Source organism: Phoca vitulina, unplaced genomic scaffold, assembly GCF_004348235.1.
Source record: "Phoca vitulina isolate PV1807 unplaced genomic scaffold, GSC_HSeal_1.0 scaffold92, whole genome shotgun sequence".
Taxonomy (NCBI): domain Eukaryota; kingdom Metazoa; phylum Chordata; class Mammalia; order Carnivora; family Phocidae; genus Phoca; species Phoca vitulina.
Genome location: NW_022589795.1, coordinates 2,552,842 through 2,572,385, shown reverse-complemented (window position 1 = coordinate 2,572,385; position 19,544 = coordinate 2,552,842). Strand labels below are relative to the sequence as shown.

The following is a 19,544-nucleotide window of genomic DNA, read 5'->3' as shown; positions in this document are numbered from 1 at the left end:
GAGAGAGAGAGAGAGAGAGAGAGAACACAATTGGGGAGGAGCAGAGGGAGAGGAAAAAGCAGATTCCCTGCTGAGCTGGGAGCCTGACATGGGGCTTGATCCTGGGACTCCAGGATCACTCCAGGATCATGACCTGAGCTGAAGGCAGACGCTTAACCAACTGAGCCACCCAGCTGCCCCTTAAAATGCTTTAAAAATAGTAATTATTTTAATCCTCATAAAACCCCTCTGAGGTGGGTAGTTAACTACGCCCATTTTGTACATGGGGAAACTGAGGTTATAACTGACTTGAAGTCACACAGCCAAAAAGTGTCAGTGCTGGGATGTGAACCCAGGCAGTCTGACTTCAGACGCCATGCTCTTAACACTGCTCTGTGCTGCTTCTCAGTGTATGTTGACATGGACAAAGAAAACCGATACAGCAATATTAAAATCTGACAAAATTGATTTTAAGAGGTAAAGAATTATTAGGGATATAGGTGTCATTGCTTGATGATAAACAATTCACCAGGAACTAAGTAACCTAGTATTTATACGAATCTAACAACATAACCTCAAAATATTTAAGGCAGAAAAAAATATTTAAGGCAGAAATACAAGGGAAGGGGCACGCGGCTGGCTAAGTTTGTAGAGCATGCATATTCATTTAAGGTCATACAATTTCCCTCTAGTTACTTTAGCTGAATTTTACAGCTTTTTATTTTATTTATTTATTTATTTATTTATTTTTAAAGATTTTATTTATTTGACAGAGAGAGCGAGAGAGCACAAGCAGGGGGAGCAGTAGAAGGAGAGGGAGAAGCAGGCTTCCCGCTGAGCAAGGAGCCCGATGCGGGGCTCGATCCCAGGACCCTGGGATCATGACCTGAGCTGAAGGCAGACGCTTAACCATCTGAGCCACCCAGGCGCCCCTATTTTATTTATTTTTTTAAAAAAGATTTTATTTATTTGACAGAGAGAGAGAGACAGCGAGAGAGGGAACACAAGCAGGGGGAGTGGGAGAGGGAGAAGCAGGCTTCCCGCTGAGCAGGGAACCCCGATGCAGGGCTCCATCCCAGGACCTGGGATCATAACTCTAGCCAAAGGCAGATGCTTAACAACTGAACCACCCAGGCACCCCTAAACTCATTTTTTATCTAAAAGAATAAAAACAAGTAAGCTTTGCTAATCATTCATAAGCAAATTGACATTGGTGCCCTCCCTGGGCCTCTCTTGTCAGACATCCTGGGTTATGTAGTAAGGCAGGGGAGTTATCTGGGGCAGGGGGAAAGGAAGCTTCATATTTGGAGGAGTATTGTGTTTTTTTCTTTCAGCTCTGTGATGTTTGTGTTTTAGTATTCTATGTAGTTTACATATGCCCAGATGGATGGATTTACAGATTATGCAATCTGGATTTAATTTTCCTAACCTTCCAAGGGGACAAAGGATTTAACAAAAATTTGTTAGAAGAAGCAAGATTGAGATTACTCGCAAGTGAATACTTCAAGTACAAACACTCAGGTTCAATGAAAATCCAACCAGTGCTGAGAGGGAGGCACCTGACCAACCAGTGAAAAAAAATCACTGAAGTTAAAGAGAAATCCTTGCCAGTACTGATCCTTAACACTACGGAACTGTACACTTAAAAATGGTTAAGATGGGGGGCGCCTGGGTGGCTCAGTTGGTTAAGCGACTGCCTTTGGCTCAGGTCATGATCTCAGGGTCCTGGGATCGAGCCCCGCATCGGGCTCCCTGCTCCGTGGGAAGCCTGCTTCTCCCTCTCCCTTTCCCCCTGCTTGTGTTCCCTCTCTCGCTGTCTCTCTCTCTGTCAAATAAATAAATAAAATCTAAAAAAAAAAAAAAAAAAAAAATGGTTAAGATGGTAAATTTTATGTTAGGTACATTTTACCATAATTAAAAAGAAAAAAAGACGCGGGGAAAGTAATGAAGCATATGCAACCACTTTATGTTCACTAAGGATTTTCATAATATGTATGATATTTGTAATATGTTACTTACCTCACTTTTTTTTTGTAATCTCTATGCCTAAAATGGGGCTCACACTCATCACCCAGAGATCAAGAGTTGGATGCTCTAACAACTAAGCCAGCCAGGTGCCCCTATTTACTCCACCTTTTAAAAAATATTGTATTTATTTATTTGAGAGAGAGCAAGTGAGGAGAGGAGCAGAGGGAGAGGGACCAGAAGACTGCGCTGAGTGAAGAGCCTGATGTGGGGTTCGGTCCCACGATTCTGAGATCATGATCTGAGCCAAAATCAAGAGTCAGACATTCAACTGACTGAGCCACCCAGGCGCCCCTCTTCACTTTTTTTTTAATTAAAAATTACTTTATTGCTAAAAAATGCTAACCATCATTATTCACTTTTTAATCCCCCCTTTTATAGTTATCTTTTGGATGTCTTATGATGGAATACTAATTTGTTATAGTGATTCATAAATAAATACACATTCATACATTAGACATGCGTAGTGAAATATTTTTCCTGCTAAGAGTATGTGGCAAAAATATGTTTGATGCTGGGTCCCTGGGTGCCGTAGGCAGTTAAGCATCAGATTATTGGTTTCAGATCAGGTCATGATCTCAGGGTCATGAGATTGAGCCCTGCATCAGGCTCTGCACTCAGTGGGGAATCTGCTTGAGATTCTCTCTCTCCCTCTGCCCCTCCCCACCGCTCATGCTCTCTCTCTAAAATAAATAAATAAATCTTTTAAAAAATGTATGTTTGATGCTTACTGGCCTAGAGAAACTTTCCCACAAGCCTATAAAGAGACATATATAAGAATGTGAATTGAAGCACTATTTGGGAAACTGGGAAATAACCTAAATGCCCACCAACAAAGGAATGGATCAACTGGGATATATTCAAGCAGTGGAATACTATAGAGTGGTTTAATGAATGGATAAGGGCTACTTGTATCAACATAGGTAAATATTTTAAACAATTTTTTTTTTTAAAGATTTTATTTATTTGACAGAGAGAGCACAAGCAGATGGAGAGAGTGGGAGAAGCAGGTTCCCTGCTGAGCAAGGAGCCCGATGTGGTACTCGATCCCAGGACCCTGGGATCATGACCTGGGCCGAAGGCAGCCGCTTCACCGACTGAGCCACCCAGGCGTCCCAATATTTTAAACAATTTTATGTGAAAAAAAAGCACACTGCAGGATGAAAAGTCCAACATGCAAAAACAATGTGACATATTGTTTACAGATACATATATATGTATGGATAAATACATATACATGTTGTAATATATACTATGTTTCAAACATTCCAGAGGAGGATAAACACTAAATTTAGGAATAGTGGTTACCTCTGGGGAGGAAGGGAAGAAAATGAGATTGGAGAAAGTATTCAGTAAGTTTTATTTCTGAAAAGAAAAAAAAAAAGATGCAGGGTAAATAAATATCTCACAATTTTATTTTTTTTAAAGATTTTATTTGAGAGAGAGAGAGCATGAGTGGGGGGTGGGGCAGAGGGAGAAACAGACTCCCCACTGAATGTGGACCCTGATGCGGGGCTCAATCCCAGGACCCCGAGATCTTGACCTGAGCCAAATCAAGAGCTGGATGCCTAGGGATGCCTGGGTGGCTCAGTCGGTTGGGTGTCTGCCTTCAGCTCCAGTCATGATCACAGGGTTCTGGGATCGAGTCTCACATTGGGCCCCTTGCTCAGTGGGGAGCCTGCTTCTCCTTCTGCCTGCCGCTCCCCCTGCTTCTCTCTGACAAATAAATAAAATCTTAAAAAAAAGTCAGATGCCTAACTGACTGAGTCACCCAGGCGCCCCGCTCATAATTTTAAAACAAGATGTCTTGAAACTAGTCTCCTTGAGTTCTCCTCCTCAGTGACAACCATTCTCCTACCCCTTGTGTATCTTTCCAGAGATATTTTATGCACATGCAAGGACACATATGTATATGTATTCCCCCTACCCACCTTCTTTTCAAACATAATTGGTAGCAAACATTACATACTGTTCTGAGCCTCACTTTTTTCTTTAACAATGTATCTTGAGTTTTGTTACCTGTCAGTACATAAAGTGCTTCCTCCATTTTTATAGCTGTCCATACTTCTTTTTGTGGCTTTTTTGAGCCTGTCTCCCATTGACAGGATGGAGACTATTTCTGTCCTTTCACTACAATAAGCATCACTGTAATGAATATCCTTATAAATAGGTCATTCTGCACACATGTATGTACTATAATAAATTCCCAGAAGTAGAAATGCTGGGTCTTTTCAAATTGCCATCCAATGAGATTGTACTGATCTACTTCCTGCTCCAGCATTTTCCAGTGCCTGCCACCCAATCACAGATCAACACAGCATATTATCCACCTTTTTTTTTTTTTTTAAAGATTTTATTTATTTGACAGAGAGAGACAGCAAAAGGGAACACAAGCAGGGGGAGTGGGAGAGGGAGAAGCAGGCTTCCCACTGAGCAGGGAGCCTGACGCGGGGCTGGATCCCAGGACGCTGGGATCATGACCTCAGTAGAAGGCAGACGCCCAACGCCCAAGCCACCCAGGCGCCCCATCATCAGCCTTTTTGATCTGAGACGTAAACATGGTATCTCATCTCCAAGTTTAATTTGCGTATTTAAAAAATTATGTGTCAGCATTTTTTTATAGTTTAAAAAGTAATTTTGATTTTTTCTGTAAGCTTTCTGTCACTTTTCCAGTTGTATTTTTTAACCACAAGTGATTACTTTTGTAATAAAATAGCCAATGAGGATTTTTTTTTAAGATTTATTTATTTGAGAGAGAGAGAGAGAATGTGCACGAGGGGCAGAAGGAGAGGGAGAGAGAAACTCAAGCAGACTGTGTGCCCAGCACAGAGCCTGATGAGGGGCTGGATCTCACCACCCTGAGGTCACGACCCAAGCTGAAACCAAGAGTCGACACCCAACCCACCGTGCCACCCAGGCACCCTTAAGTATTTTCTTTAATGCAGGGTCTGAAGAGCCTTCACTCAGTTTTGTGAGAAGTTCCTAAGGCCTTCAAAAATCTTTGGGCATAGTACCAATATCGAGTTCCTAATTTTGATGTTGTACTACAGTTATAGAGATGTTACCACTGGAGGAAACTGGGTGAAGGTGCCCAGGTTTCTGTGTACTATTTTTGCAACTTCCCACGAGTCCATAATTATTTCAAAATAAAAACTGAAAGAAAAGCTAACAAAATTTCATGGTACTTTTCTGGTTGAGGGGCTCTGCACTGACCTCAAACTATGACCCTTGAGTCATAATGGCTCCCAAGTCTGTCAACTGGCAAGCCCCAATGGGCAACCTCCATTGGACAGAGCTCCATTAAAACATTTACCTCACTATACTGTCATTAAACATTGCCTGTTCCCACCAGATTGAAGTCCCTTTGAGGGCAGAGATCTTGTGACATTTTTATCTTTGTATTTTCAGTGCCTAGGAGCTATGCCATGCTGTTAGGTACTCAAATATTTAGTGAATGAAGGAGTCAGGTCCGTGACCTACCAGCCTCTCTGTAATTCAGGAAGAGCCAACCTAGCTAGCTTCTTGGCTAATTCATTTCAGCCCGGAGCCAGGTGTTTCCCAGAGTCAGCTGTGCACGAGCTCCTTGCCTCTGGTTAGGCTTCTGTAGCTGTGGGACTCTGTGCCTCGGTTTCCCTCCCTATAATCCAGGGACAATAAAAGTATCTCGCCACAGGCTTGTTGAGGGGATTACAAGCACTAATGCATCAAAAGCTCTTACTTAGCACAGTGCCGGGGGGCAACGAGTAAAGAAGGCTCTTCAGAGATATGCGTTTAAGTGTTGAATGAATGAGTGAAAAATGACTTGAGGGTGCCTGATCATTTATTGAGCACCTACATTGTCCGATACTGCATGCTGAATGCAGAGAAGCAACCGCGGCGCATCGGAGCGGTCTTAACCCAGACTGCGGGGGCCCGGGGAAGGCTCTCTGGAGCTTGAGTTTTGGTACGCGCGGAGCTTGGAAAGGCGAAGGTGGTGCGAGTTGATTGGGACGGTGGGTATCCGGGACAGTCAGCCGGTTCCTTCTCGAAAGCTGTGTGGGAGTGGGCGACTTAGTATCTAGCCTGCCAGGGCGCGGGGAAGTGCAGTTGAGCTCCAGGCCCGTTTAGTTAGTAACCGCGTGACTTTGGCCAAGTTACCGAACCTCTCTGAACCAACTGTAAAAAAAGAGTCTGTGGGCGCCTGGGTGGCTCAGTTGGTTAAGCGACTGCCTTCGGCTCAGGTCATGATCCTGGAGTCCCTGGATCGAGTCCCGCATCGGGCTCCCTGCTCGGCGGGGAGTCTGCTTCTCCCTCTGACCCTCCCCCCTCTCATGTGCTCTCTCTCTCAAAAAAAAAAAAAGAGTCTGTTAGGAAGACTCATCTGCCGCGTTCCTGAGCGATGACGCAACCGCGCCTACGCCAACAGGCGCCCTATTTAGAAGGTGCAAAAATGCCCAGGCCGACCGCTGCAGGTCGATTGGCTCCAGGCCCCATCCGCCGGGCTGTGGGTTCTCCTTCGGAGCATGCGCAGTGGGCCTGCGGCGCGGCCCGTCAGGCACTGCGGTAGGCGCCCTGGAGGCCGGCAGGACCCTGACCCCAAGATGGCGGCGCCCAGCGAAGTGGCTGCGGCTGCCTCCGGAGAAGGCGATGGCGGGGGCAGTGGCTTTGGGTCGTGGCTGGACGGACGGTTGGAGGCGCTGGGAGTGGATCGAGCCGTTTACGGTGCCTACATCCTGGGTGTCCTGCAGGAGGAGGAGGAAGAAGAGAAGCTGGACGCTCTGCAGGGTATCCTCTCTGCTTTCTTGGTGAGAAGCCCGGACACGTTCCTTTAGCTTCCTGGCGGCCCCTGTCAGTACTTCGTAACCCCTTTCCCATACCTGCTGTCCCAGACAATTAGTGGTTTCACCTGGGAGAGGGTATTCTGAGCTCTTGGCCGCGGGGGAAGGGGATTGCTCCCCAACCAGGGTTTGGGGAAGTCAGGAGGTTGCAGGTGCATAGAGAAGAATGGATATCCCTTATTCCTGGAGAAACGGCCCTCTCGGATGCCTGCGGGTGAGTATTCTTCCGAAGGCGCTGAAATGTCTAAATGAGAGTTTTATCATAAACGCATAACGACCAATTTCATTCCCATCCACTGACAGTGTTCAGAGAGGGGAATCAAGTGCTCTGGGATGTCTGTGCTCTTTAGGAGGCAGTGCCCAGGGCTGTCCCATGACAAAAGCCTGCAGGAAGTACCCTCTCGGTTCCTATTTTGGAGGTAAGAGGCCAAAAAAGGTAAGTTGGCAGTCAAAATCTAGGTATAGGTCTAAGCCGGAACTGAAGCAAATATTGTGCTTGATCTTTTATAGTATTTAGAAATGCAGTAATCATCGGTGTTTGCTGGCGGAGGTGGCAAATAAGGTCAGAGTTTTAAAGAAGAGAGATAAACTTGGTACCCAGCTGCTTAGAAGCAGGTTCAGAAATGTGTATTTTAATCTGTGTTTAGGTAGTAAATCACCAGGTTGTCCACTTTTCCAACCTGACCATTCTGCTGCCTTCATCTCTGCTTACATTTACTTGGTGGAAACACCGTTCAATGTTTGGGCAGATGGTTGAAATATAATACTAATGCAGCTGTCCCAGGTCCTCCTGGCAGTGTCCCCCTTTTAGTCCCAAAGCCTGCTCTGGTGAGATTGACCTGTAAATGGGAAAGCTTTAACACAGCTTGTGATGCAGCTCCTAAATTCAGTGGAGATAGAACACTATGGAGTAAATTCTTTTCCTGGACCCTGACATTGCAGGTTGTTGGAGGGGGACGGGGGTAGCGTGAGGCAAGCAATTTAAGTTAGTTTTTATTTCCAGCTTGGAAGTCTCTAAAGACTCCATGAAAAAGAAGTTGAAATAACTTGGGTACCCATTGGTACTAGCTCCTTGACTTCTTTTCATGGTGTCATTATTTAGAACTGCTAAAGGCAGGCATGAATTTGCTTAGACTATTAAGTCTCTTGGCAGAAGAGAGAAAAGTTATCTAGAACCAGATTTGGTTCTTTATATCCGCTTCTTGTTTACATGAACTACAGAAGACAGACTCCTTTCCCCCTCTCTCTGCCCGATTCACACACTATGCTTAATTTTCTCTTGGTTTTCCCAACCCCTTCTATATAAGAAATGACTTTGGGAAGAATTGGCCAGGAATTATATGGTGAGGCAGCGTTCATGAAACCACTGAGAAACAACTTTATAGATCAGCAAGGCCAATGAATGTGGTATATATCGAACACTTAATTCATAGTGCTGCTTACTTTCTGTCGGTCAGGCTCTGTATAAAAGCCACTGACTGTTGTACCGAATCCCTTTCCAGGAAAAACAAAAGGCATAGCCAGATCAATCACCAGATTGGGCTAGGATTCAATATTAGGAGTTAAGAAATTTGTCAGCAACAATTTGAGTTAAGATTCAAGAACAATGTATCTTGTCAGGAGCAGATAACAGTTAATCAAAGCTTTTTATTATCCTTTTTTTTATTCCTTCCAGTAGCATTTGTATTGATTGATTGATTGATTCATCAAGTTTTTATTGATAGGGTTACTCTCTGCAAAGCACTGCTCTACATGGTTGGGGTACCTCAGGGAACAAAACAGAAATCCCTGCCCTGACAGGGTGACATTCTAGCAGGGAAAAACTTAATCAGTAAATTATATAGTATGTCAGAAAATGATAAGTGCTAGGAAAAAAGGAACATTATAAGAAGATCAGGAGTGGAATGGAGGGGTAAGTTTTAAATTTTAAGTAGGATTATTACATTACTTGGGGTATTGCATTTTATGGCAACTGTTTATTTTATTTTATTTATTTTTTTTTTTAAAGATTTTATTTATTTATTGGACAGAGAGAGAAGCAGTGAGAGAGGGAACACAAGAAGGGGGAGAGGGAGAGGGAGAAGCAGGCTTCCCGCTGAGCAGGGAGCCCGATGCGGGGCTCGATCCCAGGAGCCTGGGATCGTGACCTGAGCCGAAGGCAGACGCTTAACAACTGAGCCCCCCAGGCGCCCCATATGGCAGCTGTTTATATACCAGCCTTCTAAATTATCAGTGTCATGAGACCCGGGGCTGTTTCTCATTCATCTCTTACCACTCATCTTAGTGCCTTCAACATGGCAGGCACCATCTGGATGAATAAATGAACAAATGGATGGATGAACTCTTTTGGTCTGGGTGAAGAGAAGAGAATAAACCACCTTGTCCTCCAAGGGCACCCTTTCTCTTTTGCTTCTCTACTCCTTTTCCTTCCTTTTCTTCTTTTGCTTTTCTTGTTGGGGGGCGGTCCATGAACTACAGAAACTGGGCTAAAGAAGTTCTGTATGTTTGACGTGTGTGCTTAAAGGATGCAGGGTAGAAGATGGAATCCTTTGTTGGGTACAAAATAAGGAAATCCAAAAGAGGGGTTCACCTGGCTGGCTCATTCTGTAGAGCATGCCACTCTTGATCTCAGGGTTGTGCATTCAAGTCCCACATTGGGTATAGAAATTACTTAAAAAAAACAACAACAATAAAATCTTTAAAAAGTCTGTGTTCTGCCTCTCCTTGCTTTCTTTGAGAGAAGGTATCATACAATGGTTGAGAACCTGGGCTTGGAGGTAGACTGTTTGGGTTCAAATCCTGTTTAGTCCATTTGTGTTTTTTGTTTTTTTACTTGTATGACCTTGGGTAAGTTACTTAACCTCTGTACCTTGGTTTCCTCATCTATAAATTGAGAGTAGCAATAGTGCTTATATCTTGGGATTGTTTTAAGAATTCTTACGTGAAGTATTGAGAACAGTGCCTGGCACATGAGCTGACAGCTCATTTTGAGGGGTAGAACATGAAGATGGTAGGCAGCCGTAATGAAGATGGAGGGAAATACCCGTATTTGTTGAAGTGCTTTTTCTTTGCCAAGCAGGGTAGGGGTTTTTTACACATTCTCATTCATCCTCGCTAAATTCCTGACAAGATGTGAAGCTCAGAAAGTTAAGAAACTCGTTCATGGATCTGGGTTTGACTTTAAGTATGTCTGATACTTAAAGCCAACATCCTTTTGTTATACCATGCTAAGGAGGAAGATTGGTCAGCATGCGGAATATGTATGCTTGTGTAAAATGGACAGAGGGATGAGTGGATAGGAGACATCTACTCATTTATCACCTAAAGCGGTGGGCTCAGCAAGGTCATGGATATGTTCCAACATGTAAGTTGATAATCCTTGGAGAGTATACTGAGTTGAGTGTATCAGCCAAGGAAGATCTCACAGAGGAGAGTTTTAACTCGGGCAACACGTTTTTGCGCCAAAACCATGAGGAAGACTGTCCTAAGTTATTGTGAATCCTTTCCCTTGGCGCTTGGCAGGACGGAGTGGGTGCTCTTAATCCAGCAGGTGTGGATTCTGAGACTCAGAAGAGAAACATGTGGCTCCCAAACCTTCCCCGTGACTCCTCATCACCAGAGGGAGAGCTGTGCCCTGTGCCTGGGCTTTGTGCAGGCTGAGGGCTCTCAGGAAATTAATTGGTCTACTTTTCCAACTAGGAAGAAGATTCTCTTCTAAACATCTGCAAGGAGATTGTGGAACGATGGTCGGAAAGTCAAAATGTCGTCACCAATGTGAAAAAAGAAGGTAGAGTTGGGAGTTTGTCTGTCTAACCTCCAGTGCCTTTTCCAGCAACCTTTCCTGTACAGCTGTTAGCGAGAGAATTTTGAGTTTTCTCCGTTTTCTACTCATTTTGCTTAAGATAATTTAAACTGGTAAACACCCAGCAGCTTCCATGAAGTTTTTAACTGAACGTTGGTTTCCTTTTCCCCTTCTCCAGTTTTCCACCTCCTCTGACCACAGTCATCTTCATTCTGGCTTTCACTTTTCTTTTCATCCTCTTTCCACTGCCCCTCGTAGATTTTCATGGCAGGGATTGGGGCCAACTATCCCCCCCCCCGCTTCTTTTTTTTTTTTAAGATTTTATTTATTTATATGACAGACAGCGAGAGAGGGAACACAAGCAGCAGGAGTGGGAGAGGGAGAGCAGGCTTCCCGCCGGAGCAGGGAGCCTGATGTGGGACTTGATCCCAGGACCCTGGGATCATGACCTGTGGATCATGACCTGAGCCGAAGGCAGACGCTTAAGGACTGAGCCACCCAGGCGCCCTCCCCCCACCCTTTCTTTTCCGTATTTTCATTTCATAACAATTGTGATCGATATTTTGCTTTATTCAGCTAACTTTGTCACCCCTTAAAATGAAAGAGAAGTGGATTAATACAGCCATTAGAATGACAGATTAACTGCAGAAAACTCAAATTGTAAAAGCCAGACTTGAAGCAATTCTAAACTGTCTACACATTAGTTCTCAGTCTTGGCTGTCCATTAGAACTACCTGATACAGGGCGCCTGGGTGGCTCAGTCGGTTAAGCGACTGCCTTCAGCTCAGGTCATGATCCCGGAGTCCCGGGATCGAGTCCCGCGTCGGGCTCCCTGCTCAGCAGGGAGTCTGCTTCTCCCTCTGACCCTCCCCCCTCTCATGTACTCTCTCTCTCTCATTCTCGCTCTCTCAAAAAAAAAAAAAAAAATTTAAAAAAAAAAAAAAAAAAAAAGAACTACCTGATACAGTTTAAAAGATGCCAGTGCCCGGGCCATACCGTGGACCAGTTATAGAAATATCTTTGGGGTGGGACCCATGTATTGTTTGTTTGTTTTTTAAAGGTATATATTTATTTATTAGAGAGGGAGACAGGGAGAGAGAGAGCATAAGCAGGGGGTGGGGCAGAGGGAGAAGCAGGCTCCCCACTGAACAGGGAACCCGAGATGGGGCCTGATTCCAGGACCCTGGGATCATGACCTGAGCCAAAGGCAGAGGCTTAACCAACTGAGCCACCCAGGCATCCCTGTTTTTTGTTCTTTTTTTTTAAAGCTCCCAGATGATTCTAATGTGGATCCAGGAGTAAAAACCACTACTGGGCACCGTTGCCTCCTTTCTTTGAGAATGGTTAACTTAATAGTTGATTTGATTTTAAAGATTTTATTTGATTTTAAAGATTTTATTTTAAAGATTTTATTTATTTATTTGACAGAGAGGCAGTGAGAGGGGGAATACAAGCAGAGGGAGTGGGAGAGGGCGAAGCAGGCTTCCCGATGAGAAGGGAGCCCAATGCGGGGTTCAATCCCAGGACCCTGGGATCATGAGCCAAGCCGAAGGCAGATACTCAACCAACTGAGCCATCCAGGTGCCCCAATAGTTGATTTTATTTTAAAATAATCTATGAATTTCACCGGGCATAATCATCACTACAAAAGAGACCAGCATAAGTTGATTCTAGATTCCTTCTTAGGTTTCTGGGTTAAGAGGGGAAAAAGTTGCATGCTTGAAGCTGAATTTTCTATGATTCTAATGCAGTGCTTTTCAACCTTTTTTTTTTTTTTTTTTTAAGCAGCAGAACTTCAATTTATAAAACAAGTAAAAGCAGGACTGTTCTGGGCTCCTGGGTGGCTCAGTCGTTTAGCATCTGCCTTCGGCTCAGGTCATGATCCCAGGGTCCTGGGATCGAGTCCCACATCGGGCTCCCTGCTCGGCAGGAAGCCTGCTTCTCCCTCTCCCACTCCCCCTGCTTGTGTTCCTACTCTCGCTCTCTCTCTATCAAATAAGTAAAATCTTTAAAAAAAAAAAAAAAAAAGCAGGGCTGCTCTGATCGAAGATGGATACAAGACCTAAAGCCTAGCCCGCATGGCCTTTCCTTGCCTTTCTCATTGGCCCCCGAGGCACCTCCTTTGAAGCCCAGGGCCCTAAAGAGTCAGCAGATGCCACTGTCTTTCCCGCAAGCACTATCTGGGTGGACTAGTGGTTTGGTGAGCTTGTTTTTTCACATACAGCCTTGTTGTCCCTCCCTTCCCTTCCCTTCCCCCTCCCAGATGAGGTACAGGCCATTGCCACCCTAATTGAGAAGCAGGCACAGATTGTGGTGAAGCCCAGGATGGTGTCCGAAGAGGAGAAGCAGAGAAAAGCCGCCCTCCTGGCCCAGTATGCTGATGTGACAGATGAAGAAGAATATCCTTTTCGGAGTCTTGGGACCATTCCCTGAGGCCTGAGTCCGAAGTGCTTGCTGGTCTACAGCGCGCTTTGAGAAGTTGCCAATCTCCCCGTATAGTGTACTTTTTCCCTTCTAAAACGGATCTGATCTGTGGCCCTTCATGGGTGTGAGGAGTGATGTTGGGACAGTTGATATGAGACTTAATATTTTTCAACACATCATCCGTACGTTCCTGAAGACTTCGGTGTAAAAGAAATGCCTTAATGGACCGTTTATATTGTATTTTCAGAAGCTAAGATATAGCTGTGATTCTTTATTTTTGTATAATACCTTTCTGTCCAGTATAGTGTCCTATGTATAATCCATCTTTATATTCTTTTCCCAGTTGATAAAGAAACTGTGACAGTAGGAGATGAATGTGTGATCAGAGGCATGCATAGATTTAGTGGCAAAACCAGGACTAGGATATAGATGTTTTTGGATGAAGGATTCCCAAATTTGGAGCAGTTTCATTTGGAAAAAAAAAAAAAAAATTTTTTTTTTTTAATATTCCAGTGACCACATAATTGAAAGTGAGACTGAATCCCCAACCAACACAGAAGAAATCTGGAATTTGGGGGCTGTGCCAAAGGCAATTGCTGTTGACGGGGACAGGCTTGGTTCCCTGTGAGTTTGAACTTGTTCAGGAGACGCTTAGCTATATAGAGCGTGATTGAATGGAGCATGTGGACCTCATAGCAGAAATGTTGGCTGTCCCATCATAAGTTCAGGAAATAGGCCCTTTGGGGCCAGCTTGTCTTCTTAGTTTCTCCTAATGTTTTTTTCTTGCCAGGGTCAGCAGAGCTATGGTTCCAATGACAAAACCTCCTTTCTTGGGCTGGAAAAGAACATTTTAAGCAGTGGTTCTCCTGGAGAACTTGTTAAGACCCAGATTGCTGGGCCCCACTCCCCAGTTTGATTTAGTAGGTGCAGGGTGGGGCCCAAGAATGTGCTTTTCTAATAAGCTCCCTGGGAGTTCTGGGAACCACACTTTGAGAAGCACCGTCCTCTCGCCTTTCCCTGGGCTGCCAGGTAATGGGGAAAGTCCACCCAGATCGGGCTGTTTCTTTTCAGCGTCCAGCAGCTAAGGATCTCACAGTAGCTCTGAACAATCTTGAGACTTCTGAAGATGACTGTGCTGGGTTTACCACCACACCTCTGACGGTGTTTTCCTTCAGCATGCTTTCCCTGCCCGTTACTTCACTAAATGTTTTCTGACGTTGAGTTGGGATGTGCCGGCCTTTGCTTTCCGTCCGACTTTCCTTAACGACGCTTACCGAAGCAGCTGAGAAGGATGACTCATGTGCCACCACAATGAACATTGGTTCTGATAAATGTATCCTTCTCTTTGTCCGTCCCCAAATGTTTCTCCATTGAATACTCTTGAACAGTTTTCATCTTGTTGTCATTGCTGGGGGATCCTTTTACCAACAGGAACTTGTGTCGGGCCAGCATTTTGAGCCCCATTCCAAGGACAACCATAAATAGTCAATTTAACGAGAACTCTCCCCAAAGAAAACATGTTAACATCTAATGTGAAGGGAGGAAGGATTTCTTAACTTAAGGGAGGATTTCTAAGGGAAAATAAGAATCTATACTCCCTGTGGATAGCACTGGGTTTCCCAGCAGTGGAAGTAGTTAAAATAATATTGAAATTTTGACTTTGTCCTCAGAGACCGTATAATTTTTTGGAAAGAGAACACAAACACTGAATACTTTTGAGCTGAAAATATGGACGGATGGAAAAATGTGCTGAGGAAAGTCCCTACCAACAGACACTTATGAGAAGATTCTATATTTATTTTTTTTTTTAAGATTTATTTATTTGAGAGAGAGCACAAGCGGGAGAAAGGGGCAGAGGGTGAGGGAGAGAGAATCTCAAGCAGACTTCCCGCTAAAGCGGCGGGAAGGTCCTGAGGAGCCTGATGCAGGGCTCGATCTCAGGACCCTGAGATCATGACCTGAGCCAAAACCAAGAGTCAGACACTTAACCGACTAAGCTACCCAGGTGCCCTGAGAAGCTTCTGCATTTGTTTTTTTTTTTTTTTAAAGATTTTATTTATTTATTTGACAGAGAGAGACAGCGAGAACAGGAACACAAGCAGGGGGAGTGGGAGAGGGAGAAGCAGGCTTCCCGCTGAGCAGGGAGCCCGATGTGGGACTCGATCCCAGGACCCTGGGATCATGACCTGAGCCGAAGGCAGACGCTTAACGACTGAGCCACCCAGGCGCCCCTGCATTTAGAAATCTACCTTCTTAGGGGCTTAGTTGCTTCAGTCTGCCTTCAGCTCAGGTCATGATCTCAGGGTCCTAGGATTGAGCCCTGCATCGGGCTCCGTGCTCAGCAAGGAGTCTGCTTCTCCCTTTCCCTCTGCCTCCCCACCTGCTTTTGCGTGCTTGCTCGCTCTCTCAAATCTTTAAAAAAAAAAAAAAATCCACCTTCTTAAGGATGAGAAGTATGGTGGGTTATCAAAGAAGGGGAGGTTATGTCAGAGACATTTATTTTAAAGCACCAAAGCAACAGAGTTATGTTTTAAGAGTACAGAGGAGTTGGTCGCCTGGGTGGCTCAGTCGGTTAGGCGGCTGCCTTCAGCTCGGGTCATGGTCCCAGGGTCCTGGGATCGAGTCCCGCATCGGGCTCCCTGCTCTGTGGGGAGCCTGCTTCTCCCTCTACCTCTGCCTGCTTCTCTGCCTACTTGTGCTCTCTCTGTATCTCTCTGTCAAATAAATAAATAAAATCTTTAAAAAAAAAAAAAGTACAGAGGAGCTTGTCTGGTGCTAACAGGTTGGTTTTTTTTTAGTAATCTCTACACCCATTTTGGGGCTCGAACCCACGACCCCGAGATCGAGGCGCGTGCTCTGCTGACTAAGCCCGCCAGGCACCCCCAGGTTGTGTTTTTAAAGTCCCAAGAAATGAGGGGTAAAGTTTTTGGCTAGGTATTTTCTAACTGGTTAAACTTATTTCATGTCTTTTATAAATTCAGAGTTTGTGGTTATTAGAACATGTTTTTCACTTAAGCTTCAGTGGTCTAGGAAAAAAAGCAAATTGATAAAGTTTAGTAAGGTTAAACAACTTATTTAACTCTTTTTCAAGCATTTTAATAGTGCCAAGTACATAAAATTTTTGCCAGTTACAGTAATACTCTGTTGACTAAAACTAGCCTAGATACTCCCAACAATATTCTGCCATGATCTAAGTACTTATTCTGGAATAAAATTTCATTTTCATAAAATATTTTAACATTCAAATTTAGAGAAGTCTGAGATTTTTATTCTGAGGATTATTCAAAAGTTTAAACCTTTGTAATGGTAGTTTCAGGATTTCCCATTAGACCAAAGATAAATTATCATAAGGACTTTTTAATTAATTAATTAATTAATTTATTTATTTATTAAAGATTTTCTTTATTTGACAGAGAGAGACACAGCGAGAGAGGGAACACAAGCAGGGGGAGTGGGAGAGGGAGAAGCAGGCTTCCCACTGAGCAGGGAGCCTAATGCGGGGCTCGATCCCGGGACCCTGGGATCACGACCTGAGCCGAAGGCAGACGCTTAACAGCTGAGCCACCCAGGCGCCCCAGGACTTTTTTTTTTTTTTTAAAGACTAGGAATATGTAGAGAGAAAATAAGGACAGAGCAGTATTTGGGACCTGTGTGACTTGTACCCTAATCCCTTAACTCACCTGTAGCTCTGTTCCGAAACACCAATGTGGAAGATGTCCTCAATGCCCGAAAACTGGAGCGAGACTCGCTTCGGGATGAGTCCCAAAGGAAGAAGGAACAGGACAAGCTGCAGAGGGAGAGAGACAAACTAGCCAAGCAGGAGCGCAAGGAAAAGGAAAAGAAAAGGACACAAAGAGGGGAGCGGAAGCGATAACCTTGGTCCACTCTGTTCTTTCTCCTCATGGACTTGATCAAAGGGAGAAGTGATTGTGCACATGTGTATTTAAGAGAAGTGAGAGAACATTGCAGAGTGGTTTCCCAAGGCATTTCCCTTTTGTTTACATGGTCAAAAGGAAAATCACAAACACTTCTAATTACAAAATGTGCCATGTCTCTGTGGTGTGGGTAATCAGATTATTGTGGTTGATGTCTGTACCAAAGATCTGGAATGGGGGCAACTTTTATATTTTAATACTGAAGTCCTGGCTCCTTTTGGCCACTTTAAAAGTCTTCCCTCACCTAGGATAAATAACAGAAGTATTCAGAAAGCAGACAGTTACAGTTTTCATCCTGAAGGAGCAGAATCATGACCACTCCTTTTCTGAGGTGAAATGTGGGAGCATAAAGTACTTTGAAAGTAGTAGTTACCTCTTACTGTATTGTTTTATGGATGAAATAGAAAGCTAATGAAGAGCCTACCTGGATCCAGATATTATGTTAACATGGCAACAAACTATGAAAATGGAAGAAATGATGTGGTAGATGTTCTAGATTTGAGGTTTTTTTTTTAAGTTTCAGCCTATGGGAGGAAAAGAAGTATCTTTTTAAGTAGAGATAGTTACATATTTTTCCTCATCCAGGCTGTGATTTTGAAGAAGGATGTGTATTGGGTGGAAGGATATCATTGATAGCTAGATTCACTTTTTATAATCATGAGCCCTCTTGACTGCTAGTAGAGATTTTAATCCTGGTGTGCCCTAAAACATGAGTATAAAGATGCGATAATTACAGTTTGGAAGAAACTGCAGGAACCATGCGTCTAAGGAAGAAACACTGGAAATCTCTGCTAACACAAAGATATTTAAGAGTGTACATTGTGTGTACTCAACAAATTTAATGAGTGGAAAAACCTGGGAGAGTCAAAAGTGAGCAGGAACTCTCCATTTCTACTTTTGTCACAAGCCACATTCAATTGTAAATAAGGCCTTTCTCTACTTCTGGCAGCAGACTTGTCAAGAAGCCCGAAGGGAGCAATCTCCCTGACAAGACAGAAAATAGGTATTTTATACCTGAGGTTGGCAAACTACTGCAGGCTAGGAAATTTGGCGTGGTTTGTTTTTGTATGGTGCAAGTTTTTGTATGGTGCAAGTCAGCAAGGGATTTTGCATTTTTAAAGGGTTGTAAAAGGAGGAATATGTGACAGAGACCTTTTGTGGCCTGTGAAACCTAAAATATTTACTGTCTGGCCCTTCAGAGAAAAAGTTTGCTGACCTGTTTTATACCATTAACTAAGAGGTTAACAAAAAATTTTTACCTTTGTGCAGAAGGTAAAAAGCATGGTTAAGGAAAAGATGTGTCACCTCTATACACTCCTATAACCGTGGCATTGCATTTTAAAAAAGTAACCATCTTTTAAAAAAAAATAAACTATTTAAATCACTGTTTTCTGATTGATTGATTCCTTCCAGCTATCCATGGAAATGAATTGTGTGAACACTTAGGAATGTGTTGAATTTTGCTTTGTATTTTGATTAGCCCAATATGTTGTATTAGTAGAACCTCTTCCTAGAATCAAATTCTCTGCCTCAATTTTCCTGTGAAGTTGGGTATTAGGAAATCAGAAAGATTACCTTGTTTTATTGGAAGTCAGTAAATTGGCTTTGAAGTCCTTGCAGTCCTTTTGGAATCTTAGTCCTCTATGGCAGTAGCAATAATAAGCTGTGGCTACAGATAGCATATGAGAGAGCCTATTTTATTAACCCTTATTTTGGATTTTTAGTTTATTTTCACCTTGATTTTGGTGTCTGAAGCAGAGCCGGGTTATATCCATGAACCCCTGAAGGGTACTTGTTATAGTCTGTTATAACAGTAGCCAGTTCTTCTGGGACTCTATTATGTTACAGTTAGGTGTATACTTGAACTACTGTTTATTTTTTTTAAGATTTTATTTATTTATTTGACAGACAGTGAGAGAGGGAACACAAGCAGGGGGAGTGGGAGAGGGAGAAGCAGGACCCTGGGATCATGACCTGAGCTGGAGGCAGACACTTAACGACTGAGCCACCCAGGCGCCCCTTGAACTAATGTTTAAATGGGAAAAAAGGATCAGCTCATTAGGCTTTGAGTAAGGTTATTCACTTAATTCAGATGCTGATAAATCCTTTATGTCTAAAATGTTCAGTATTGTAAAGGGCAAATTTTAAACAGCCGTATCTTCTGTAGTATGATTGACATTTTAGTCCAAAATTGGGATTTCAGTCATTAATTCCCAACACTCTAAAACTTAATAGTAGCAGATATTCAAGTGGTAAGGATGCTGATATAATTCAAGATAATTTTTAACTACTTTTATATAAATCACCTTGTCTATTTTTTTTTTTTTAAAGATTTTATTTATTTATTTGACAGAGAGAGAGAGAGAGAGAGCAGGAACACAAGCAGGAGGAGTGGGAGAGGGAGAAGCAGGCTTCCCGAGGAGCAGGGAGCCCGATGCGGGGCCCGATCCCAGGACGCTGGGATCATGACCTGAGCCGAAGGCAGACGCTTAACGACTGAGCCACCCAGGCGCCCCATCACCTTGTCTATTTAAAAAAATTGAATATACCAAATTCTTTTGG

At 43.6% G+C, this 19,544-nt stretch overlaps 1 protein-coding gene across 1 annotated transcript; it reads left to right on the top strand.

The window, feature by feature from the left end:
• Nucleotides 1-6,434: 6,434 nt before the first annotated feature.
• On the top strand, nt 6,435-18,367 carry CCDC43 (coiled-coil domain containing 43). Its single transcript, XM_032396617.1, has 5 exons — nt 6,435-6,788; nt 10,521-10,608; nt 12,887-13,022; nt 14,322-14,380; nt 16,734-18,367. Exons 1-5 carry the CDS (start codon nt 6,507-6,509, stop codon nt 16,919-16,921), a joined length of 753 nt encoding a protein of 250 aa, XP_032252508.1. The 5' UTR covers nt 6,435-6,506; the 3' UTR covers nt 16,922-18,367.
• The last annotated feature ends 1,177 nt before the right edge of the window (nt 18,368-19,544 follow it).